A 27,857-nucleotide genomic window follows, 5' to 3' on the forward strand; every position below is an offset into this window, starting at 1 on the left:
GTGTCCATGTATGTTCTTGCATTTTCACCCTGTTGCTTGCCCTACTAATGGAGACTACAAGTTTTGCACATTGGTTCTCTGCTGTCAGTATCAGAAAGCATGCCCTAAGAAATAGCATGCAGCCAGTCAGGGTGTATGAAGGCAGGGTGGTGCAGGAAACCAACATTATGATACACAACGCTGCAGCAAATTAAATACAAATCAGTTTGGTTATATTTTTACTTTTGCAAGAACTAGTTAAATACAACAAATTGACTTGAAGATTTTTTTCTGATGAAAATGCTGCTCCAAGTCTTCTCAACCTTATTCACATGGTCGAAGGTCTAGGCCATTGGTCACGTGACTTTTAGAGAAGGAGAGGATTAGCCAGTCTGAACACTGAAACTTGTCTTCAGCAGAGATCATTTGACTAAATACCTTTACTATTGAACAGCTGAAGTTTTCGTAATTACCTGACCTGGACTCTAAGCACTAAAAACAAAAATACAACAAAATGTATTCTGGATGTAGTTGTGCTGCTGTATTTCAGCTGAAATGCTGGCTTCCTGCAAATAAGTGGTGTTTACTGTTTCAAGATGCACAGTAAGGCGGCTGAATGGTTGGGTTCAAAGGAAAAGCCCTTACTGTGTCAATGTTACCAAAGCAGCCTGCTTTCAATATGTCAAACAGCTATTAGACAAGCCTCAAAGCATCTGGAAAAAGGAAACTGAATGTTATGACCACCTATGATGATAAGGCCAATGATGAAAATGTCATCCCTACTGTGAAGCATGGAAGTGGATCTCAGATTATGGCAAGATGAGTAGCCAGAAAATATTGCAGGATAACTTGTATTCATTAGTACTGAAGCTGCATATGAGATGCACTGGGATCTTCCAACATGGCAATGATTCAAAACACAAGGCTAAATTGAAATTTACACACAGACATTAATACCAACTAAAGCATTTACAGTTCTGGTCACTTTGCTTTAATTACTATTTATCAGAACCTATGTGTGTCAACTTATGTGTATATTATTAGCCCCAACATACAAGGGTATGTAAAATTTTGATCGGACCATTGGAGTGATTTCAGTTATCATTATGACTTAAAAAGGGCACACACCATTACGTTATCTGTATGATCAGTTATATTTGCCAAACAACGGCCAATATTTCACTAATTCTGCCAGGGTATGCAAACTTTTGAGTACAACTGTATGTTTTGCAAGTGTGTATTTAGTTGTTTATTTCTAGTTCCAAGCCTATAAATTCTTTTTTTAAAGCATAATAAATTTCACCAGTGTTTGATCAATCTAGGTCATTGTTTTTCTTTTATTCTAGTACAAAGCCAATATATGTGTTTCTGTGTATTTATTACCTGCAAGTTATAGCCTTAAAATAAAGTAATATGCATCACATAGTTTGATTCTGCACATCCAACCTAGATTGCAAATTATTACCCTACCTGTAATGCAAATGAATTACTGTCAAACACTATTTTTTTCTTTTAATCATCAAACACCTTTTTATTTATTGTCTAGAGAGGAACTTGGCTTAATTAAAAATAGTCTTGCACATAAAATGTAAGCTTTTAGCTGTCAAACCACATTGCAATGGATCAGTAAGCCAATTACTCTGACTAAATTTTATGGGGTGAAAAAAAAGTTCAAGTTTTAGGCCTGGTGGTTCTATTACATAATAAAGTATCCATGTTAAATATGCCATCATGAAATATACTGATTGGCTTTTTACTTAAATGCAACACATGGCAATTCATAATTTGAATAGAGAGGTTGCGACATAAATAAAAAATAACTGTGCTCGTTCCTCTGGAAAACATTGGCAGTTGCCTTTGTCATTTATAGGTAGCTTTATATAATGAAAAGTCATTCATTAAATTGACACCCAGATTGGAAAGGCCAAAGTCATTGCTATTCAGCACTTACGTGATTAGCACCACAATAGCCAACATTAACACAAGTCCACTTATCAATTTGTCAGTGAGTACTTCAGTGTTTGAACAACAGACCTTCACCATTGCAAAAGCCCTAAAAAAGACCTAAATAGTTAAAGCTGTACTCAAAAATAGCATACAGAGGACAAAAGACTAGTCCCAACTATTGACAATGATCCCCAAGCAGCTGATCTTTCACCCAATACCATGTTCTGCACCATTTCAAAAGTGTGGATGTGAGCTCCTGGAATCTGTGTTAATTCAGCCATACAATGTAGAATAAAGCCTTTTGGAAACAAGGGGGCTTAGGGAGTACCAGAGCAGCATCCCGGAGTTTGAAACTCAAGAACATCCCACCAGTAGTTGTACAGTCCACAACTAATACTTAAAAATAGAATAAACAAGAAAATGGATTGGCCCATTTTTACTTTTGGGAAAGGATGGCAAAATTAAAAGGGCTCGGGAGTAAAATATGTTCCTTCGGAAGGGGCTACTACATTCAAGTTACTTAGGTTCACCATCTTTTCCAGAGAGCACCTCAAATCCCAATAAGGAGATTATTGTACAAACTCCCACAACATATATTAGTTATTTTATTATTGTTTTGGACTTTACAGACACTTGTGTTTTTATCTTTACTGCACTTTTGTGGAAATGCTCATCTTGGGGTGTTGGTTGGAGGGTGTTGGGGAAGAAAGTGAGAGTATGTCCGCCCACGTAAGCCACAGTCTTCACTGGGACAGAGAGGATCATTGCCCTCTTCCTTGTCATTTCTTTCAGCCAATCATTCAAGATAGCTTATAAAGTTGTCTAAATAAAATGTCAAGAAAGGGGGCACAGATCCTCTGTGTCATAGTCTCTTAGATTGTAGGCTCTTCTGGGCTCCTCCTCCTGTGTCAATGTATGAGTCTGTCTGTCATTTAATGTACAGCACTGCATAATATGTTGGTGCTATATAAATACTGTTTAATAATAATATTAATAATAATAGTGATAACCGCAACTGACAGGAACAACTGTGGCCCTGATCAGGACAGCCCATGACCTGGTACTGGTCCGTGGCTTGGTGGTTGTGGAGCTGTGTTTTCGATTGCAGAGATACAGATACGCAGCCCAATGCACAGAAAGTGCACTGCTATTTTTTAAAAGAAGAAAAAATTAAATTGGATACCTGTTAAGCAAAATAAACAATGTTAGATGGTAGCTATAACTTACTACTTCACTTTTTGAGTTAGGTCATATAGGAGCTGCCACTATTTTTTAGGATGCAGATGGGGTTGTCACCCAGGATTATTTCTCTTCTCACAGGTTCTATTTAATAGTCAATAATTCATCACAGATTTACTGTGCCATATGGACATAAACTGGGAAACAACTTTTAGGCCTGATTCACACATTTGCATGGGTAAATCTTGGATGAAAACATCTACAAAGAGATTAAATTTAAGTACAAATAACAACATTTTAACAATAACTGTCTCTTTGCCTAGTAAGAGGAGACTACTCATTTTTGTTTTAATAAAAGAGTATTCACCTTGCTGGGCAATCTTGCAGGTTGCACTTTTTCTGTCTTGGCATTGGCTGTATGTCAGGATCACAAAAGGAATTTTTCACCACCCCTCTTCCTTTATTCACACATCTGGCAATCTGGCGCTGAACACCTGTCAGGCACAAGAAAATATATAATTACCAAATCAATTATTAGCAAGAAAATGCTGTCTATTGTACAATGCATTATAAGATGATGTGGCTTTAATAATGATTCATATTAATATTATCTTATAAAAAAGATTGTTCATTTTGTGCAAAACATTCATCCCATGGTATTTCAGGAAGCAAAACAGACTTCAGGAAATACAGGAAAAAATGGTTAAGTACAAACTCACCACATTGATGCCAAAAAGGGATTGCCCCCCACCCCCCACCAACATATATATATATATATATATATATATATATATTTATATACATACACATAGTATGGCCGCACTCCTGATCTCAGGGCCTGAATCAGTGGTGGATAGGGACCCACTTTTTGCCCAATTCAGCAGGGGGGGGGGGGGGCAGTTTTGCTATATATATTGTTTTAATAACTCTGTAGATCCTTTTCATAATTTGTAAATTGCAAATATTTTTTAAAACATAGAAGAATCCTACCTGCATTTTGCTGAATCAAACTAGCTCTATCCATCTACAACATTGGGCATGATTTATGAAAGTTATCCAAGACTGTAGAAGAAAGACTCCTATGGTTGAACCTAGGTGATTCAGCAAACCTGGAAATGATCTAGCCTAGGATTGCAAAAATTTGCCAACTAATAGAAAATGCTTTTTAAGGAAACTCATTTCAGCTTTGCTGGCTTATCCAGGTTCTTCAATTATTATTATTTTTTATCCAGCGCTGTACAAAGTCCATAGTAGGTCACTAGCTGTCCCTCAAAAGGCCTCACAATCCAATGTCTTTACCATAGTCATATGTTATTAACACAGTTTGAAGTCAATTTAACCTAACTGCGTGTTTATAGAATGTGAGTGGAAACCCATGCAAACTCCATGCAGATAGTGTCCAGGCCCAGATTCAAACCTGGGGCCTAGCATTGAAAAGGCCTGAGTACTAACCTCCGAGCCACCGTGCTGCCCTAATCCATAATAGTCTAAGCTCCCCAGTCTTGGAGATCTCTAATAATTTAGACCTTATCACCCAGGTTCACTGTTAAAGATGTATCTTCTGCAGCCTTGGAGAGCTATAATTGATCAGCCCCATTGTGTTACAAAAACAGCAAAGCTCCACAGATAGATCTATACATCGCACTACCCATCTACTGACATCTGTAATTTAACTTGTACATTGTATCTATTTATCACAACATCGATTTCTTAATACAATAGGCAGAAGTAATGAAGTGCATCACATCTGTAAGGATGGTGACCTGATCCCTTGGCCTGTGTGGCATGACTAGAGGTTAATCACACAGTAAAGTATTCCAGCGGAGTGGGATCATTATTCAGGAAAACTGATAAAGATGGATGCTGCACTGTACGAAAAATTACAGAGAGAAATTGGTTACAAGAAAAATATAAAAAAATATCTGACAGTTTCATTAATCATATAGTAACTATCCCTACAGGTAAACCTACAGACATGTTGTAATATAATCATAACCTATATTTATTCAAGTATAGAAAAGATAAATGGAATGCATTTAATCAGTTGCATAAATCGTTGTTATTATTTGGAAGGATCTTTACTGACTGAAGAGGCCAAGGGCTGGTTTACTAAACCTTGATAATATAGTCATACATATTATTATTATTATTATTATTATTAATAATAAACAGGATTTATATAGCGCCAACATATTACGCAGTGCTGTACATTAAATAGGGATTGAAAATGACAGACTAATACAGACAGTGATACAGGAGGAGAGGACCCTGCCCCGAAGAGCTTACAATCTAGTAGACATATCTATCATTTTTTTATGAAATGGCTATTGATAAACTAGTGGTAACACAGCTGCAATAAGCTTTATTGCAGTGCTTTGTTTCCAATAACCTTTTATCTTTTCTTTATAGATAAACAAATGGTTTCCATATTTATAGAGCTTGTGGAAGTGCTCTTTATTATTAATGCCTGAAAGTGGAAATATCAATGCCAATAAATAGATTATAGATTTATTATAGTATTATGGACTTTTCACATAGCAAAGTGAATTATCCCCTTGAAATTGATATTTCACATAGCTTAGTAAATGAGAAGATGTTTTGCTGGCTTCAAACATCCAATCATGTGCAAGGAAAACTGTTTTTATGGTTAGATTTCCTTGCATGTTATTGAGTATTCACTTTGCTGCATTCCCTAAGCTAAGTAATTTATCTCTTGCAACGTGATAATTCACCTTGGTAAGTGAACGGCCTTAGTAAATCAGCTCCATTGGGAGGAAGCAACAACCGGTTCTTCGTGGTGCCAGATACCACAAGGTTATCAATGTGAGATATTCTGGTATATTCTGCTAAAAGCCATTCAAAAATGAAACTGAATGGCTTCTTTTAATACAGGAGATTGGTGCCTTGTAATTTATTGTGGTTTACAAGGAGAAATACAGCAAAACCTCCATGAATTACAGTGCTAAATTACTATTGTATATATTGTAGGTTTATAAATTTGGCCTCCATGCCTATGTTTTGAGTGTTATGATTCTTTCAAGATTGCTTCTTCCTCTCTCTCCAAGCCTTCTGCACCATGTAACCATCTACAGTGACCTACAACAAATGCAACTTTTCCCTTACCTATTGTCTAATAATTCCCTACCTCTTAGATGGTCAGCATATACAGACAGAATTCACTCATTTACTTTAATTTGCATACCTTTATAAATTAAAAAAAATAAGCCAGCTATGGGTGATATTCTGGCAAACTGGTAGAGCCTGGTGGGCAAAAAAAAGTCTGTGGTTTCTTGAACATCTTGGATCATGTCACAGTGGGATTTCTCTGCCGTAATATCCAAATCTGTCCCATTGTACATGGGAGGCTTGGGTGTTCCCACCACCTCTGTGTCTCCAGCTTCTTCTGTAAGCACTCAAAACACACTTTTTCAGACTAGCCATCTCTTAAAAATCTCACTACTTCCCATCATTCCATATCTCCTCTCCTATTGTGTGAGACTTCCCCCACCTAATAGATTGTAAGATCCTCAGGGCAGGATCCTCTTCTTCTCATGTGTCACTGTCTGTAACTGTCTGTCATTTGCTACACCTATTTATTGTACAGCGCTGCGTAATATGTTGGCGCTATATAAATCCTGTTTAATAATAATATAATAATATTAATTTGTAATACAAGATAAAAATCTAACAAGAAGATGGTAGGTCCATCATAATGACCACAAAGACATGTGCCCTCCCTGAGAACCAGTATAAAAAATAAATAGAACAGAATTAGAATTAATGAGCCGCTGGTGTCAGACAAAACAATTATTGTAATATATATTCTTATTTAAAGCGGCTGTGAAGAAATATGATCAATAACACAGCTGGAATCCCATTTGTAATGACTTGCTTTGTATGAGTATGTTTATGCCTTCTAGCTTGTGTTTGGATAGTTACTTCTTTTGTATGACCTACATGAGATACAGATTATTGTGGCAGAGTACTTTAATGCAAAAAAAATTAAATAAAAGAAACAAACAAAAAAATAAACAATAGCTAGGTAAAAAGGAATCAATTAGATAATTAACTATGGGTTACAAGGGGTAAAATGATACTAACCCTATTTTATTTATCTATTTTTTTACATTAAAGCTCACATTGTGTGAGGATTAAAGACAGGCCTTGTATGTTCACATATGCAATATAACACAATACACTATTAATATAATATAACATAATATCTTCATATGAAAGTTTGTAGGACTCACAGGGGAGCAGCTGCCTTTACAAACCTAAAGATGATTGTAAAAATTAAATAATATATCAAATAACATTTAATGGTATCTCTAAATAGTCTATTATTAGTTTTCAAGCAATAAATCATTACGGTATGACTAATAATCTCCATAGGTAATGGGAGTTACTGGGAGGGGTATAACGATATGCTGCAAAATGATTTGTAATGTTTTTTGTCATATTTAAAACTAACAGATAACAAAAAAGGTATTTTCTTGATGCTGTTTTTCTGAAACTGCAACTGTGGAAGGCTATTTGTGAGATGCAAAAGTGCAAATTGAAGAACTGAAGTGAAAAAATTGAAGTGAAAAAAGAATTGAAAAAATTGAAGATGTATAATTTGCAATGTCTTTGATAACAAATGGAAAAGCACTATTTTGATGGCTTAATTAGTTGAGGCTTTTATTTTTAAAAGCACAAAAGAGAAAGAATTCAAACATATATAGAGAACACAGAGCCCCATATCCACCTTTGAACCAGAAATTTTTGTTGTGTGCCATGTCAAACTGCTGCCAAATATCCCCCGTATTCCACAATTTCACTTGTTGTAGTAAAGGGTATCTCCACTTTTGCAAAAATAAACAAATCAATAAAACATATAATAAATAGTAGTGAAATGTGTTTGTATTGTAGAGATGTACTGCATATATACAGTATATCAACCTGGCACGCAATTTTTCATTTAAGAATACAAGTGGCTGTTTCACCACAAATTCTACAGACATTGTCCACTGTTTTCACCATCACAAAATTATTGAAAATATTCTATACACATATAGTTGTAAGGCTGGTGGCCATGATGTAGTTGTAAAAGGAATGTAGAGCTGGATGAAAAAGGGTGAAAATAGTACTTTTAAAATGCATTTAATATACCCAGTGCCTTAGCAAACTGAGGGATTAATATGGAAAATACATAGATTTACTTCAGTGATCCTCTACTGCTATTACCATGACATTCAACACCATTTTGCATGGCATGCCACTATCTCCCCACCATTTTTGTAATAGGATAAATGTGCACCAGGTCACTGTAGCAGCTGATAAGTAGTAGAAATACAGGGAGCTGCCAAACCGATGCAGCTAAGTTTGCAAACAGGAGCTCTCCATAGTGCTGAAACATGATGTCCATACACTGCCCCTGATTCATCAAGCAGAATCGGATGATCGCTCGCGCATTCGTATTCGCGATCCGAAATCGTACATGAATTATATAGCAACATAATTGCTATGATCTCACCATTGAGCTTAACAGATCCTCCTTAATCGCGCAGCTGAAATCTAATCGCCCTAATTGGCAGATTCGCGCCCCGTATTGCTCAATATTATGAAGGCAGGAATCCGGCTGGCAGTGAGGAGGCGAGTGTACGCGCACACTGGAGTCCGGACCGCGGTAAACCACGATCGCTGGCCGCGCGTACTTTCGCGCTTCCAGCGAGCGCGGATTTTATTGATGAATCAGGGGCACTGTTTCAGCAATAGGACGGCTGACTTTTTTCTTTCATGTTATAAAACCTAGTTTAAGATATACACTTCAGGTTACCCCACAGCGGTCGCCAACTGGTGGTCAGCAAAAAAATGTTTGTAGTCTGCGGCTCTGGCTGCTGTGCCCCCGAGAATGACCCCCGTACAGATCCCAGGCTCAGGGAAGTGGGGGGGGGGGGTTGTGTCTCTGGACACAACCTTCCCACTCTCCCATCGCAGGCTCAGAACTGCGATGGGAGAGTGGACGGGTTCTGGCAGCATGAGGTCATTATGGGGGAAATTTACTCCCTTTTGAGTGACACTCGGCTCCCCGCTCATGCGCGGTCCGGAGCCGGTAAATTTAAATTTATTTAAAGGTTGGCAACCACTGGTCTAGGTCAAAATATGACATGCAACATCTCATTAAGGTCCAGAAATACCTCTCCAGGGTTCTGGAAGCTGCTAAAACCATGCCACAACATTTACTAAACCCAGCATAACCACCGTTCAGTATGCAGGTCCTCAAAGTCATTACCTTTACTACCATCTACCAGGGACCTTCGCTTCTCATTGATATACCAGGTTTCCTAGGCTCAACCCCACTCCCTAGGGAACTATATCAATTACACTTACAATCCTCAACAGATTTCCACCAAGTTTCCTGACAAATTACAATATTTAGGAGACCCATATCATAGATGGCTCTCCAAATAATTCCATTACCTTCTCTATGCACTGCCCTCGAGGACTTCAAACCGCCTGCAACCCCAAATGCCTATTACAGGGAGGGAGGGCGGTAATCTTCTTCCCTGCTGACCAGACCTCTGATTTCACTCCTTCACCCAACTTTCCTATATAACGTTTTCTCCACCTACTATTTCTTTTTTTACCTATATCTACCATGCCCATGCCAAGCACTTTGACGTCCCCCAACACTCCACTTTATAAATCCACCTTCCCAGCTCAGCCTTCTCACCCAGTCATGCTGGCCCTATGACTAGCTTCCTCCTATTGCAAGCTCCTGGCCTTTCTGGATGCCCCACATTGCTCAATCTGTAGGTTTGGTAAAATTTAGGTATTTAAGGACCTCAAAAAACAGTTCACCAGAGACGAGGAAACCACCTTTTACCTCCTCCTGGGCACAGGGGTGGTGAAGAATCCTGTGCATGTCAACATCAACCACTAATTATTAAGATATAGTATCTTCTTTTTTTGGAGGAGCCCCTCTAAAGCACCTCCTAGTACTACAGGGCATGAGGGCTGCTAGCAACATAGCAGGGAAGCTGCAAGCTCGCTGGCCCACTTGCTATGGTGATACCAGGTTGCATTACTGCTGGGAGAAGCATAGTGGGCATATGTTATTACATAAAAAATAATATAAAAAACAACAATGCAAGAATCCTAGAAGTAGTGAATATTAGAATAGTATAGTAGTGAACAAGTTGATTGACTGTCAGATGAAAGTGCAGGAAAGGTACATGAATCATTTTTTAATTATGGGGTGAATGGTATTATAAAGACCTTCTCCTGCTAAAAAAAAAAAAACAGATGTCAAAATGGGAATGTAATTTTCAATGCAAAAATGTTGGCTAAATGTTTAGAAAATGTCTTTGATTTTGCTTTCTAAATATGGTAAATGTTGCCTCGAGAATTTGTGTGGAACGTCAAGAAGAATGGCTATTAAATGAATATTTTTTTCCTTATATCCTGATATTCTAATAAATAAACCCCTGACTTTAGAGTTGACATGTACTCCAAAGTTTTTCTTATTAAAACCAAAAAATATGTTTAAAGCAGTTGTCTTTTAACAAAGAAAATATTTTTAATATTTCTACATTTGAAGTAAAAGCCGTCTTCTGACAATTTTCTTTTCTACTTTTCAAATGTATACATTTTATGACTTTAATAATTCTGACTTGATTATATTTTAATATTTCTTATAAAGCAATGAGAAAGATGGAAGCAGCACATAAATTAAAGAAACTCAGTATGTTAACTGTAGCAAAGCAACTATGTAATCTAAAGTGCCCAAAGCTAAGGAATAACAAAGAGAACATCTAGACAAATAATCAAATCATATTACAAACAGCCTTGATCGGGATACCATAGAAAAGAACACAGTGCAAGTAAGTCCAAGGATAAATATTAGCTTCTTTATACTGTAAATTGCACTTGTGATGTTTAATACGCTAATTTTACACACTGTTATTCAGTTCAGTTTTGTTATGTTCTGCTTGTAGTCTCATTTTTACAGTACTACCACTTACATGCCTAATGTGGAACCTTGCAATTGGATGTCTAAAGTTGGAGTCCTCTCAGAATCCAAAGGAGCTCCAAGGTAATGAGATTAACCTAAGATGACTGTCAGGGAACTGGTGAGGTAGGTTCATCTGCAGCAATGAATAAAATGGTCCCCTTCACCCAGAAATTGTGCTCTCAGGGGTCCTTTATATGAGTATCATGCTTTACAGGGTAAAGAAAAAAACATGCAGGATTGGTAATATCTGTAGGGAACTGGATTTTTTGCATAGAGCTGTCTTTGTACCTGCTGGGGAAATTCACTCCCTATTGTAACTGGTGGCCAATGTCACTAGGACAGTGATGGAAAGTGATGGGAAATCAAAAAATATTGAAGCCAAAGATTGCCAGGCAACTAAAATTTTTGAAAGAAGATCAACAATGGAAGCCATGGTATTTATCACAAATACAAGTTTCCCGTGGCTATCCAAATATTAATATGGTGATCAACACAACAATCTAGAAAAGTTGCAGACTCTAAAATATAAATCTGAGAACTTCTATTACTAATATGACTTCATGTACTTTTTTCTTCCCATTAGAAATGTAATTACCTGCTCCACATGATGCACTGCAGCCTGACCACATGCCATACTTCCAAGTATATACCATCTCCACTTCATTTTCTGAGCTGTCTTTTGGTATGATATATTCATATTTAATTCCTGGATTGTTCTCCTGAAATAGAAGCTGAAGAAATAGATATAAAATAACATTTATGGAAAAATAAATTCCTGAGGAAAATGAGCACAGAGGCTCCACTCATCCAGAATCTGTACTATAAACATATGGAGGATTAGGGTTACCCTTCTATTAGGGTGAATTAAATCTGCATTAGTAATGCCTTAAAATGTTGTGATTTGAGACAATGAATCTGATTAAGGTATTGCAATGACCAGGAGTTTTCTCAATGGAAGAAATAAGCACATACTGGAATATCTGTGCAAGCACTGATTGTTTCTTCTTTTATTGAAAAAGGGAGCCAACCTTGAAAATCTACTAGAAGATTGTTTTAAGTGACAAGGAGCACTACAATTAAGATCTGTGTTTGCGTCCCAACAATGAAGCTAAGTTTGGCTTCAGTAAAGCTTTTCAAAGTTTGTCAAAAGCTTTGTAAACTGTAAACTTTGCTCTTACATATAGTTACATAGTAGGTCAGGTTGAAAAATTCCATCAAGTTCAACCACTAGGGAAATAAACATTTCCAAGATATAAAACCCTATGGACATTTGATCCAGTTGATCCAGAGGAAAGCAAAAAACAAAAAACCACGGTACAATTTGCTTCAACAGGGGAAAAAAATTCCTTCCTGATTCCATGAGGCAATCAGATGTTCCCTGGATCAACAGTCTCTGCTATCTTTACTTTAAAGCTTTAATACCCAGTTATATTCTGTGCTTCTAGAAAAAAAAAAAAACAGCTTCCTCCTAAAGCAATCTATAGTAGTTGCTGAAACTACTTCCTGAGGGAGTCTATTGCACATTTTTACATTCCTTACAGTGAAGAATCTCTTCCTTATCCGGAGCTTAAACTTCTTTTTCTCCAGAGTGCCCTCTTGTTCTTTGTAATAATCTTACAGTGAATAATTAGGAAGAGAGTACTCTATATGAACCATTTATATATTTATATAGGGTGATTATATCCCCCCTTATACGTCTCTTCTCAAGGGAGAATAGATTCAGTTCAGCTAATCTCTCCTCATAGCTGATCTCCTCCATTCCTTTTATTAGTTTACTTGCCCTTCTCTGCACTCTCTCCATGTTATGCAAGCGGGTGTGGACCCACTGTGCCACTGACTGGGTATGCTCTGGAGGAGCGTAACTAAGCCGCTACCTGGTCTTCACTAGAGCCTCTGATGGTGAGGATAGGCTTGGGCTGGGTAGCTGCCAGGTGCCACTCCAGAGCAATCCCCAGGCCAGTGGCAGCTGACCACAGGAGTCAGAATGTCCAGAGATGTCCAGAAACCAGGATCCAAGATCAGGTCAGGCGGCAATCAGGCAAAGTCCAAAAACGTAATCCGAGGTCAGGGTCAGGCAGACAGGCAGAGTCCAAAAACGTAAGCAAAGACCGGTACACAGCAAAGCAAAACAGAGAAAACACCTTAGCAGAGTTACACAGGGTAAACCAGAGATTGCTCAGGCAACTTCCTGTAGTAGGAGGTGCCTTTAAGTACCTGCAGGAAACCCACCATAGGCTGTAGAAACCAGAGGGCGTGTGTGTGTGTGTTACCTCATAGATTAGGAGAGACACACCCACGCCAGCTCAAACACCAGAGCAAGTCTCAGCATGAAAGAAAAACACAGGCATGGAACATAGGTAGTGGGTTACCTGAAAGATAGGACCCGGCGTCCATGCCTGCGATTAGGAGCAGCGGCGCCGGCATGACCTGCAGTGCTAACACTCCAATTCCACAATGTCCTTTTTGTGAACTGGTGCCCAAAACTGGACTGCATATTCCAGATGTGGTCTGACCAATGCTTTGTACAGGGGCAAAGTCTTGCTGTCTACATGGAACTCACCATCAATACCATATAACATAAAAGCCACTTATGTGTCTTGCAACATTTTAGAGTAGTATAGTATGCTTAAGACTTGGGAAGGGGCTAGGATGGGGAGTGAGAACATTTAGTTATGTTTGAAATTATGTCTATATGTAGGTGGTAGAACATTGGCTGTGATGTCAAACACTGGTCCCTTGTTTGGTTAGACTCTCTTAGACCCCTAATATCTTTTTTGGACTTAAAAATAAACATATTGAGTGCTTTTCGGTAGTCATATCATTGTTTACCGATTGCTGTAAAGTGTTCAGAGCAGAGGACTTCCAAGGTTAGTGTATAGACAAGGGATTAGGTGTGCACTCTCTCCTCAGTACTATCTACTGGCAATTTTAAAGTTAGTTTTGTGGTCCTAGGAGTGGTAGAGACCGGAAGCCACAGAGAATGGAAACAGGGGGTATCTATTACAACCATTAAGATCACTGCCTCCATAGGAACGTGCCACAATGTAGAGAGTATCATGTGATGATGTCAGCCTAACTTTCTGCTTTATAAGGGCTTTGAGGTGATAGCCATATTTGGGGGGTAGGCCATGACACCCATTCATTGATAGAATATCAATATAACCTCATAAACCAAACAGTAAACTACTACAGGGGTTGCTTCAGATTCCATGTAATCTGGTTAATTTAGTAGACTGCTTGGGGCCCATTGCCCATATGTTTACACGGAATGCCAAATAGGATTTCATACAGTAGAGAGGATACAATAGGATTTATGACTCTTATTGGGGTCATGCCCACTTGCCAGACATCACACTTTGTAAAAGTTTTAGTGCTTTTTTGTAACAATAATTGCTATAGCCCGTGGAGTAGTAGTGCTCATGGCTATATTAGGATTCTGTATCCATGCACTTCTTTATACCATCACCTACCTTGTAAACAAAATTCATAAATTACACAAAAAATGTTAATGAATTCCTTTGTGTAATGTTCTGTTCCAGCGTACATGACAGGTACATCCTAAGGTAATGAATATCTCATGTTTAGCCAATGTTAGATCTGACATGTTTTGTACAGATACCTTGTCTTTGCACAAAGGTGCTTTGTGAAGAGACCTTGTGTAAAAGGCCATAGCATTTCTTTATTCTTTGCACACAATCCCATAAACAGTGTGATAAATCCTTGAAAAATATTTATAAAAGCTACTTAGCAAATGAAGATCGCCTTGAGCTAGAATATCTTACAGGAAGCTGTTCAAACAGTTCATTTCTAGCTGGCAGAATATCAATAAACTTGGTTTATCCAAGTGCCCTCAGTGTACATATTAATAAACCTCTGACTACTAAAAGGCTATCCCAAATGATGAGTCTGTGTAAGTGCAATCATTTTATAACGAAAATCCTTGAAGAGGTTTCAGCAGATGCTAAAATTATGTTTTATTAATAGGTGTTTCCTAATTACCTGTATCCAGATTGACTCATTTGTGGGCCCTGGGGCGGTGAGGTTCTCCAGATCACCGCTGCGCTCATAATGAAATATTGTCCCGGCCAATTTATAATCTCCCATCCACTGTATTATGAAGTCCCCATTCAAGTAATATTTTACTGGGTCTTCACTCCTTATCGCAAGGAAGTTTCCAGCAGCTTCCACTTCTTCTACCTTTATTGCTCGTGCTCCTTTTGGAATAATGCCAATATCAATGTAACCTGTATGAATTGAAAGGTTTTAATTAGCAGAAGTAAAGCCCAACTCGCATTGTAGATAACAATATATTGTCTTTCAGCTGTTAAAATAAAAGATATAGCTTTTATCACTACCAGACAGAGGCACACAGCTCCCTCCTGCTGGGCTAATTGATGCCCAATATTATTCAGGCCACTTTCCGTGAGCATTAGGATTTTATGGAACCACCTCTGTGCCTTGGGCTGCCAAGTACTACTCTGAAATACAATGCTTATAAGTCATCAAATGTTATCCTTTAATCAAAACCCCTGATATTTACTTTATTTGGGTATAGAAAGATTGCCAGCAGACAGAGGACAAAAAAAAAAAACATCCACTAGTACTCGATGTGAGGATTCTTCTATACTACAATTGGGGCCACGACCAAACAGAAAATATAATTTAAAGTTTTTAAAAAGTTCCTTTAGTTTTATATGATTGTTTATACCTTTGAGCTAGGAAAACAAATGCTGCCTATGTATTAAATGCAAAAAAGGAAAGAATAATTACCGAATCCATCATGTTGATCAAATGTTTTCGTGATTGTCTGGCAGCTTGAGCCGTCTCCAAGGCAGATCCCACATCGATCCTCCGTGGCATTTGAATTTATTTCATAGTCACAGCCAATGCTCTAAAGTAAAATAATGTTACAGGCTGTCAGCTGCAGTGATACCAAAACACAATTATATTAGATTCAAAGTATTGAGTGGAATAAAGTACAGTTCAGCTTTGCATTTAAATATAACCTTATCTTCCTTCTGGGACACGTCACATCGCTTGACGAAAAACAGATTGCAAGCCAATTATTCAAGGCAATGCAAAACACGAGGTCCAAAATATGCCAAGGCAGAAGCTGGAGGTATTTTAGAAAACAATAACCTGCGTGAAAATCTAGAAAACTACAAGCACCCTATATAAAAAAATAGTAATACTTACTAGTGAGGTGAACGGTAACTCCATCCATTCTTTTTACAAAGCTAAGGCCACTGGTATCTGAATCAATTGCTTGTGTGTTCAGGGTATTTGCACTAGTTTGATAACATACTATATATACTGCCTGGCCAATAAAAAAATCACACATTCTAATATTTTGTTTGACTTTGATTATGGCATGCATTTACCATGGCATTGTTTCAACATGCCTATGCAATGTTACAACATTTTGCCTGATTTATTAAATCTCTCCAAGGTTGGAGGGTGAAGCTGGGTGATCCAGCAAACCTGGAATGGATCTGGTCCAGGATCAAAAACATTTACTAACAAAAAGTAAATTACTTTTAGGAAATCCATTCCAGGTTTGCTGGATCACCCAGCTTCACTGATGAAGTGTATCCTCTCCAGGCTTGGAAACCTTTATTAAATCAGGCCCATTCTGTCTTACTTCTGTCGAGTTATGTAAGACTACACTGACTTTAGATTTAAATCCTCATAAATGACCATACAGCTTTTGAATTAGTTTTAAGTGTTTTTAAAGATGTGTTAAAGCAAGATATGTTGCAGAGAAGATTTAGGGCTTGTTTAGATCTGCGGTAAAAAATGTGGGTGTTACGGTTCCTGAACATCTACTATGCACAGCTAGGCATCCGGGGTAATTTTTAGGCAAAAATGCCTTGTTTTTGTAGACATTTGAAAACACTAGAATAGGCAGTTGCATATGACTGTGTAGGCTTTTTTAAAGCCTATTTAAAAAACAACAAAATGCACTAGGCATGAAAAAAAAAACTAACAAATGCCTGTAACAAGATTTTAGGGGCTTTGTAAACACTTTCGATTTAAATTTATGGAGGTGGTAAAGGTAGCAAAATACCCAGATGCTGCATTGAGCTTGCAGAAAACTGCATGGAAATGCTGCCTACCTTTGCCTGTCAAATGAAAGATAATGACAGACCTATTCGGTCTAATGGTAACTGTTTTTTGCAATTGTTTTTGAGCAGTAAAATCGCTCAAAAAAGCTTTAAGATCCTTAGGTCTAAACAAGACCTTAGAATAAGGAACAACACCTTACAAAAGCCTCTAAATGCCCCAAAACTTATAAAACACCCCAAAAGTACCCAATTCATGCCAGTGGGTTGTTTAGAGTGTTTATATGTATTTTTAAGTGTTTTAGGCATTTAAGAGGATTTTAACACTTGCTAAACACTGCAGGATGCTTTTTCTTCACAACCAAGAAAACGCTCTTTTATGGACTGGCCCATTGGAGTTAAAAGGAATTTCGAACATGGGGGTTTAACCTTTTATTTTAAACGTTAGGGAAACAGTCCATGTGGACCTAACACATGGAAAATGTATAATTGATTATTCACTGTTTCTGGACTGAGGTGAGCCAAAATAGGTCAGTAAGAAAGCACCGGGAATGTACCAATCCATTCACTGGGGAATCTGTATGTGCAGAATGAATTGCAAATGAAATAGCTCTGCAATATGTAAATGCAATCAATGTATTCCCTGATCCAGTGTTTCTTGACCTTTTTAAACACGGAAGAACCCGGCTATAATTTCTATACCCATAGCTCACATAGTACATTAGTGTGGTGGTTGGAATGCCTCTTACATTACTGGCCATTGGGAAGAATGTTACCCTTACATAAAAAAGTCACTAGTGTTACTTATACTGACCAAGAAGCACAAACTGCTCATTATTTAAGGAACCCCTAGCAAACTCTGGTGGAACCCTGGCTGAGAAACTCATGGCTTGGTGATGCAGGATTTCATTTCTATTCGACTTGCTGCAGCTTTAAATGCACACTTTAAGAAGCTGACTGTGTACAGTAGAATAAAAGTAAGTATTTAGATACAGTAGATAACCAGTACAACTCTGCAACACTGAAAGGAAGGCTGGGATTCAGATTTACATCTAAAGTTTAATCAGCTTGAATAAGCCTTCTCTTTGTCTCCATTTCATTACCTTGCCAATTACATTTTAAGCAAAACCTTTCTGCTTTCATTCCTTGCCTTTGAACCTAATGGCTTCATCATGGAGTTCCTTTCTTCTGCAAACAATGTGGGCAGATAGAAGGGGTCAGCAGGATGCAGCACATACCTTTCTGAGAACATCCCATCACCTTGCCTCATTATTCCCATCAAGAACCTTCAGCCCTAATGCAAGAAGTGCTGGTATTTGGGAGGAGGTTTACAATATCATAATGCCGTGATGGGTGGATGTTAATCTGGAAGAGTGGCTGTTCCTAGACAAGCTGCATTTGCTTTCAGGCTGCACTAGGAAATGTCCACATGCAATGCTCAGCATTTGTCAAAACTTCTATGATCCAACAAAATAAAAGAAAACACCTATAATCCAAAATAGTAAAAGAACAAAACCTATGATCATACATAGTAACATAAGAAAAGAAAACACCTATGATCATACATAGTAACATTGGAAAAGAAAACACCTATGGGCCCACATAGTAACATAGTGACATAGTCAGACAGTTGGGTTGAAAAAAGACATAAGTGTATCAAGTTCAACCACTAGGGAAATAAAACTCACAGTGTGCAGGTAATCTGTAAATCAATTTCAGTACAGGAGAGGAACTTGTACAACTGCGCAGAAAAAATGGTAATAAGTCTTGAGTACAAATATGGAGCCCTTTCATACTCGTGTCACTAAACTGCACGGTTTGCCACAACCAGGAGCATTGAAAAGTGCAGAATGGCCTAGCTTTTGTGAACCTCACCACGATCGGCCACAGCCATATGTAAAAAAAAATGGTTTGTAATGCGCCTGGGCACACAAACCACGACCAACTCCAGATACCCTTAAATCAGGCTTTATTCAAAATCATACAGCACAGCAAAGGTTAAGTCCAATAAAGCGAAGTACAGGAGGATAAGGCAAATGCAGGCCAAGAACAATCCGAGGTCAGGGCAGGCAGCAAGCAGAATGGTCAGTAACAATCCGAGGTCAGGGCTGGCAGAGTTCAAGCAAGGTGAGTTTCAGACCAGGTCACTAAGGTAATGACAAACAGATAAACTTTAAACCACACACCCAAACACCCAAGCACACTGTGTTAACAGAGGCTTTATCGGGCAATGGTGTAAAGGACAGGCTCTCTTTAAATGGCCAGGATGACCAATGACCTTGCGCCACCTGGCACCGTCTGATAGGAGACTGGGTAAATCCGGCCGCAGGGAATTCAAACTAACTATGTCCCGCCCCGGGGCGAGGCAGCCGAGTGCCACGCCCTCGGGGGATACAAGAGGGACGCATAGTAACACGCGCACCTCTTCCCACAGCACCCCTAGGGCGTGCACTACTACCTTACAAAGGAGTGCTGACAGCAGGAATATCCTTAACCACATCTAAAGGGATGCAAGGGCTGCTGCCTGGCTGAACAGTAGTTTGGCCAGGGCGGATCCCTCCGCCTGCAGAGACAGACAAGCTGCGGGCAGGGAAGCAGCCTCGGCCATGCTGCCTGCTACTGCGGCGTCTCCCTCTGTGGCTGGGAACCCCAGGGACACCGCGGGCTCACAGGACGGGTAAGTTCCTTACATGGTTCCTGTGCAAATGAGAGTGGATGGGAATGTGGTCAAGAATGCTGTAGCTCACCACGGGTTCCAAATGGCCTTTAATATATTCTAGATGTTTTGATGTTGATGTATGTATGTATGTATGTATGAATGTTTGTGTTTCCGAGTGTGATTCTAGAATAAAAATGAAACATACCAGCAATTATAAATAATTTAATTTTGCAACCAATTTTTCTCAGTGATTTCCTCCTTCCTAAATCCTTTTCTATGATTGTACCGATCTTGCTTTTATCTTTTTATGTTTTTATTGTAATATGCTATCGTTTGTATGTTGGTCAAACCATTTGTTATGTATGCGCTTGGATTTACCTTGCATTGTATACTTAATTCCTCTGAAAAAAAAGTAATAAAATAAAAAAAATGAAACATACAAACTAAACTAAAAAATCAACATAAACCAAAAGTCATTATAAACATAATCAGTAAAATGACATCATATGACACAATCATTTTGAGAGGATAATAACCTAGATGGACTTGGATTTAGTTGATTTTAGTATATCTGCAACCTGACAGACATACAAAGTAATTTCATAGAAATATGAGAACAAGGCACTGAGTGCCATAAAGTTTGGTATTTAATAGAATTAATAGATTGAATCAGCAGGGCTTGAAATTGCTTCAGTTACATGGCTTATTAATCCTGACATTACAAATCTACGGTCACAGCGGTTGTCCTGAGCAGGAACATGGCTATAGTAGTAAACAGTGGTCATACATTGGACAGCCTGTGCTGCTTGCTGCAATCAGAAGCATGTACAATGCATAATGCAATTCATTTTTTCCCTGCACCTAACTAAAGTATGTAAAGTAAAATTCAAATTTTGTAGCTGGAAACAAGCAACAATTTTTGTCGCTGGAAACAATCCTTCATGATTGTTTCCAGCGACAAAAATAGTGACAGATGAATGAGCGCTGTACATGATAAAAAGAATATTATGATCATCATGAAAGATCTTTTCCAGTTACTGATGATGAACACATTGTCACTCTGTTCTATAGAGAGTGGAAAGGGGAGAATGCTGTGCTCTCCTCACTTCATTTCTATTGCGGTCATTCATGTATCCATAACCATTGCCGGGTGACCTACACATATCAGATTCTCACCCGAGACAAGCCAAGATACCTTTGTGTCGGGCAAGAATCATCTGATTTGATGGGTTCACTAGCTGACCTGTAAATCCAATTAATGACTTTAACATGGAAATGTATATATGGTAATGCCATGCCTAAAGCCAACCTATCTCCAAATTTCTTACATATAATTAAAAAGGTTTCTAACCCTTTTGTATAAGGAAAAAATTATTTTTTTTTAGTTTTTTTATGCCATGTGTGGTGTAAGATCAGATGAGGGTGGTGAATTTATGTCCAAAGTTCAGTTCAGCCACTTGATTCTTAGATTGAATGGCAAGATATTAAACCACCTTATCATCTAGTAGTAAATATTAAAATGTATATTGCAGGGCTAGGCAGCAGGCAGATCACAGTCATAATATAGGTCAATAATAACGTTGTGACTTCTAGGATATTTTGTCTCTGTCATGTTATCCTTTAAATTTTACCTGGATCAGTTGAGCTCTGTAAGCAACAGGATAGTTCTAGGAACCCGTTGGGTTCTAGGAGAACATAAAGCATGCAAATGCTATATTTCTTTGTTTTCAAAGATTAGTTTTTTTCATCCAAAATAAATACATAGATTAAGTACAAAACCATTTTACATCAACTTTAATTTGGGTTGAATTTATTTTGTTTATTATCAACTACAAGGAAGATTCGTAAATAGACAGATTTATACAATTGCATCCAGAAAAGTGGTATGCCATGGATATTTCATAACTAGTAACACAACGGCAATCTGAATTCTCCTGATACAGAGATCTGGTGGCCTGCCCTCAGGTGACACGTGAAATGAATTGTGACACAGTTTCAACACTTGTTCCAATGTTTCTTGGCATTGCCTATGGTTGGGCTTGCCAGCCATGAAAGGATGCAAGCCCATGGGGAGACTATAGAGGAGGCTCATTAGAACTTAGATGAAACACGTAAGACAGGGAATACTTAATGATGATTAAGTAAATGAAAACTGACAGTTGAGTTTTTAATGCTTTACTTAAGTATTCAGGATGAATGTCCTGTAATTGGGTTAGTGGCATATGAATTAGATTCAGCAATGGAGGGCCAGTTTCATTAGTGTATTTAAACTAACCAGCTGCTACTTCCTCGAATGGTTCATGCGTCATCATTTGTAAGTTTGGTACGTAAAAGATGGAAATCCAATCTTGGCACGGTTATGAAGAGATGTGAAATCCACATGTTGGAAAGATATGTTTTAGGGCTTATTTAACCTACGTGTTGCTTTAACACTCATGGGGTGTTGTGTATTAAAGCAAAACAAAAGTCAACTTCATACCCTATTTCTCAAACTAGTATTGTTCATTGTGTGGCCCCAGTCAATCCTTTTTATGATGCTGGGGTAGTTGCAAAAAAATATTGTGTTTTATATGCCATGCTATGGGTGAATTTGATTCCCTGCAAGGGTAACACCTTGGAATTTGCTTAGTTTTTAGAGTTTTTTGTGAATTAAAGTTGGAAGAGTGCCCTGAAATTGAAACAAGCGTCAGAAGTACCTCTTTGCAGCAAGTGCTTTTGATGCTAATCCGTACAATATGCATAGGCTTATCAAAACAATACCATGCTAATTGTGTACTGTAATCAAAGCTAAAGGCATTCCAAATATTCAGTGTAACACTCTTGTGCAGAAATAACTACAACTAACGCTTGCGGCGACTGTTGAACAGTCCTGCACATCAATTCCTCCATACAGAATAACTTTATAGCTCTTGGATGTTGGTGGATTTGCACACATGAACCTTTTTCTTAAGGTCTTTCCACAACATTTCAATTAGATTAAGGTCAGGACTTTGACTTGGCCATTCCAGAACATTCACTTTGTTCTTCTTTAACCATTCTTTGGTAGAACAGTTTGTGTGTTTAGGATGGTTGATCCACTGTCTCGATATTCAGTTTGCTGACCGATGCCTTGACATTTTCCTTTAGATTTCTTTGTTACAGTTCGGAAATCACTGTTCCATCAATGATAGCAAGCTGTGCAGGCTAGAATTCATCAAATCAGGCTCAAATCATTCCTATCACCATATTTCACAGATGGGATAAGGTTCTTATACGGGAATGCAATGTTTTTCTTTCCCTAAATGTAATGCTACTCATTTTAGCATATTTTGGCTTCATCCATCTACAAAACATTTTTCCAGTATCTTTCTGATTTATCCACAGGATCTTTAGCAAACTGTAGATTCTCTCCAATATTTTTAGAGGCAAGCAGTGGCATTCACCTTGCTACTCTGCCATATACACTATTGGTTTTTAGTGTTCTCCTGATGGTGGGTTCATGAACATCAACATTCACCCGTGTGTTCAGTTGTTAAAAGTTACCCTGAGTTTCCAATAACCTCTTGGACTATTACATGCCTTGCAGTTTGAGTTATCTTTGTTAGACCACTTCTGGGTAGGGTAACAACGTTCTTGAATTTTCTCGATTTGTACACAATCTGCCCATATGTCGATTAGTGGAGTCCAAACTTTTTAGAGATTGCCTTGTAACCTTTTCCATGTTTATGGGCATCAAAAATGTTTTTTCTTTGCTTCTCAGACACCTTCTTTGTTTGAGCCATGACACACATTCACAAATCTATTGTATTTGTGATCAGGCTTTGCTGGAACCCCTCTTTGTTTATTCACACAGGGTCTCTTACACCTCATTGTCATGCCATTGATTGAAAACAATAGACCCTGAAATTATATGATAATCCTAGCGTTTTCAATTAATTTTGCCTCATACAGATATGCAATTGGATCTTTTTTTTGCCAATAAATACATGACCAAATATAATAATTTTTGTTTCATTTGTTTGGTTTCTTCATCTACTTTTAGGACTTGCTTGAAAATCAGATGATGTTTTAGATCACATTCAAATAAAAATAAAGAAAATGTAAAGGGTTCACAAACTTTCAAGCACCACTGATATAAAATTATATAGGAAAATGTGTGTCTATATTTCATTTAAATTGCACCAGTTCTAGGAGCACAGTGATTTTTGAAAAATATCTTTTTCTTAAACACAGTTCGAAAGCAACACATTACAGAACAGCTCCATTTTTATCTTGCAAATCCATTTCAAAGTGCTACAGCATTCCACAATGTTATGTTTCAATTAGAAGGTAACTGTCCATTAGCTTATTTTCCAAGAAATAATTACAGTACAAATACAAACTCTGCTTCCTACAACAAAGCAGAACATATCTAAATGAGACAATAGAGACAAGTACAGACAAAGCATATGTGGGCTTATTAAAAACTAATGCCCTAAAAGGGTTTTACAACTCAATTTGATATTTTATTATTATTATCTCCTGAGATAAAAGCCAGATACTATTTGGGAGGTGATTACCCTGTCAAACAAAAAATATATTTTGTTATTTCAGTCTTGAGATTTACATAGTTTGCTTAGAAAGCAGTCCCACTGCAATTAAAAATTACAGCTAGCTCACCTTCTCAACCCCATCCTGTAACTGTCCAATAAAAGCAGCAGATTGATATCATAATGTCTCTCCCCCAACCACAACTCTCCTTATCAGCACATGTACATGCAGCACACCTAATTGGCTCTTAGCAATGCTCCTTTCTTTCTGAGTCCCAGTGCTGCTGTAAAGAATGACACCAATGCTGATACTAAATCAAACGTAAATACTTAGACTAGTTAAGGTTAAAAAAAAAAACATTCAATATGATTTCAATATATATCTGTTTTCATTGGTGAGCGTATTTTAAACCTGCCTAGAAAGAAGCTTTAAAAATGGATTTTTCCTTTTAATTTAAAAAAAAATTGGTTAGCAAATTAGCAACTTTTACATTTCTACTATACACCTGCCTATTCACCTTTTTCTTAACATATGTTCAAATTGACACTTTTTTACCCAAAATTAATTTTTCGAACATTTTTTTCACATTAAATGGGATTAGAAATTTATAAATGTGGTAGTATAATTAATAATTAAACATTGATTCATACATCAAATATAGTAAGAAAAAAATCTAGTCAATTTAAGATATAAAAATGTGTAAATGTTGATTTAAGTTAGGCGAGTCTTGGGTGAAAACATTTATAAATGTTGTTTCTTTAGGTGATATTGTCTTTACAAAATAATATTTTCTATGCAATATATATATAAACAAGCTCAAATAGGTATTTAAAGTAGGCTGTTTTTTCCCTATAGGTGTATGTAACTTTGTTTTTAGCTTTTTTCAAAAGAATGCAGTTTAAATGTGATATTTTTAGGCCTGGTGCAGTTTATTTTTTAAATTTACCAGATTTTTTTTCAGATTAGGCTGTGTTTGTGTTCACTATTTTTTTGAATAGACAAGCAATCTTCTTCCAACCACTACCTCATTGCTCTTCGTATTGATTTTATACTTATACTAAGGCAATAACATTTTTAAACATTTGTAGCAGGAAATAAAATGTTTACAGGCACTTTCTGCAGAATCCACTTGAAATAAAAAAAAAAAAAAAAAAAAACACTGAATAGAATTACTGTAAAATAAATGAAACATACCAAATACCTTACACATGCCATTAATGCAGACGTCTTTTTGGTTGTCCCCCTCATAACATGGAGTTCCATCTATTACTGAATCAAGAAGTTTGTCCACTAAATTAGATTCTAAAGTTCGACAATGGAGTTCGCAGGGATTTGCTGCAGCAAAAAAACAAACAAATAAATAAATAAAAAGTGTGTTCTCCTTAAAATGTACTGTTAGTAAATCACAACCCTCATCCTTCCATTAACCTATTGGAGTTGTATTAGGTGCAAGGAATGTCATAGAAATTTTTTTTCAACTAAAGCAGTGGTTAAAATGTAGTTAAAATTTTTCTTTTTAGTTTCAGAATAAATAGGGATGGGTTAAAACACTTGTCATTTACATCTACTATATGATGACATTATCCTGTTGGGAAGACTTCCTTATCATGTTCCTTGAGATTAAACAGGTTTATGAAAGCTCTCCAAGGCTGGAGAGAATACACTTTCAGAATTGAACTGGGTGATCCAGAAAACATGGAATGAATTTTTAAAAATAATTTTATATTTGCTAGCAAATGTTTTGAATCCTGGACCAGATCCAATTTCAGGTTTGTTGGATCACCCAGTTCACTTCTGAAAGTGTATTCTCTCCAGCCTTGGAGAGCTTTCATAAATCAGGGTCATTGAGTGAGAAGAAGTCTCTTCAAAGTAAAGCACCTTATAGAGAAACGCAGATGACACAGTTATCATTGGAACAGATGTTCTATTTGGAAGATTTCCCATCACCTCCAGTTCAAGTAACAGCTATAACATCTTGGCTTTCCAGTTAGTTTACTGATTTTTTACTGATTGACTTTTATTTCCAATGACAGTGGTGTTCAGGAATAGGGTGATTTTTATCTAGCATGTTCTCTGAGGTTCTATCTGTTGTCTACTTTAACCCAAAGAATAGCGATAGGCTAGTTTTTTGTGGGGTCTGCAGATGACTTTTACAGTTTAAGTGAAAGTAGATATATGTAAGTGAACAAATAGGTATCCTTGGTCTATAAATCTACTAGTAGAAATTTAGAATAATATAAATGGTCACTGGTGCTTGCTTTTATTTATTGTGCATAAATATTTTTTTGTTTTTGTATCTGATGGTCGGCATCCATTATCAGTACATAAATAATTGTAGTGGTATAATGAGAAATAGAGCATTGTCTGGTTAATTGGGAATTTTTTGTGATTCATTGGGCAAAATCCATCTATTAGTGCGATTAGGTTGTTTTTAGGTGGTGAGGTCCTCAAGGGAATTGGTTCTTTTGAAATGGTTCCCCTTACCCATCTCTTGTGTAGTTTCCCTGGAATTAGTTGATATAAAGGATGGTTGGAGTGTATTTGGATTAAAGGGCTGCGAGTGTTAGTGATATTGTTTCTGAGCTGGTTGGTTGCGGCTGGTAGCATATATATCACGGTGGTGTAGGGGAGGTAGTTAAAGAGGGGGCCTTGGAGGACCAGCAACTAAAGTGGTAATATGGGTTGGAAAAGGGGATGTTATAGTGTTTTTTTATGTTATGTCATATGGTTTAGTATTATTGGATAGGTAATATATATTTTGCTGTTATGGTAAAGTTATTTAACCCATGAAAAATGTTTACCTGGACATTGTTCTTTAGTGCCCACAGACCTACCTGAATTATAGACGGGAAGCCATGTGTGCAGCTCATTTTTGTAAGGTACAGTATTAAATTCGGTACACTGCATATGACGGAAGGATGGCTGGTTCTTAGGGCATGGGTTTATTTTACACATGCGGTAGCGTTTACGTTCTCCAGTACAATATTTTCCTCCAAATTTGGGCCTACAGGAAACAAACAAACAAAAATCTAATAGCATCAATCTTTACAAGCTGAATAATTAGATACAAAAAAACGAGCACAGAATAATTCTATAGTCCTACAAGAACCCAGAAAGTATTGTATAAATCCAGATTAATATACAGAGTAAATTAAAGTCTTCATTGATGGCATTATTACAATTAAACCTGCTTATCTTATAACAGGGCGGTAGATATATTCAAAATGTGAATTGGCATTTGCAAGGTGCATATTTGGATTCAGAACAACCTGTACACACTGGTATAATGAGCCAATACACATGTCCAACAAAATGCCATGTACTGTGAAAGCTGTGCCCAAAAAAACAGGGGGTCTAGTTACTGGGATTGTCTGTAGGCTCTCTGCAGGTGACCTTTTTCCCCAATTATGATAGGAGGTGGTCAAAGTAGTAGAAGAAGAGGACTTAGCTTCCTCATATTAGAGATGTACTCCTGATTACATGTAATCATGTTCCTGGAGTACTAAAAATTGAGATGAAGCATCTA

General features: G+C 37.4%; 1 protein-coding gene across 1 annotated transcript in view; it reads right to left on the reverse strand.

The window, feature by feature from the left end:
- Positions 1-27,857, reverse strand: part of ADAMTS12 (ADAM metallopeptidase with thrombospondin type 1 motif 12) — a 232,515-nt gene that overhangs the window by 43,707 nt on the left and 160,951 nt on the right. The window contains exons 12-17 of the mRNA XM_072416569.1: positions 27,166-27,335; positions 25,533-25,666; positions 15,872-15,992; positions 15,101-15,345; positions 11,697-11,832; positions 3,473-3,599 (exon numbers count right to left, since the gene is read on the reverse strand). Of these exons, the coding sequence (XP_072272670.1) occupies positions 3,473-3,599; positions 11,697-11,832; positions 15,101-15,345; positions 15,872-15,992; positions 25,533-25,666; positions 27,166-27,335 (933 nt within the window). The remainder of the gene's footprint in view (positions 1-3,472; positions 3,600-11,696; positions 11,833-15,100; positions 15,346-15,871; positions 15,993-25,532; positions 25,667-27,165; positions 27,336-27,857) is intronic.

The sequence above is a fragment of the Pyxicephalus adspersus genome, chromosome 6 (assembly GCF_032062135.1).
Source record: "Pyxicephalus adspersus chromosome 6, UCB_Pads_2.0, whole genome shotgun sequence".
NCBI lineage: Eukaryota > Metazoa > Chordata > Amphibia > Anura > Pyxicephalidae > Pyxicephalus > Pyxicephalus adspersus.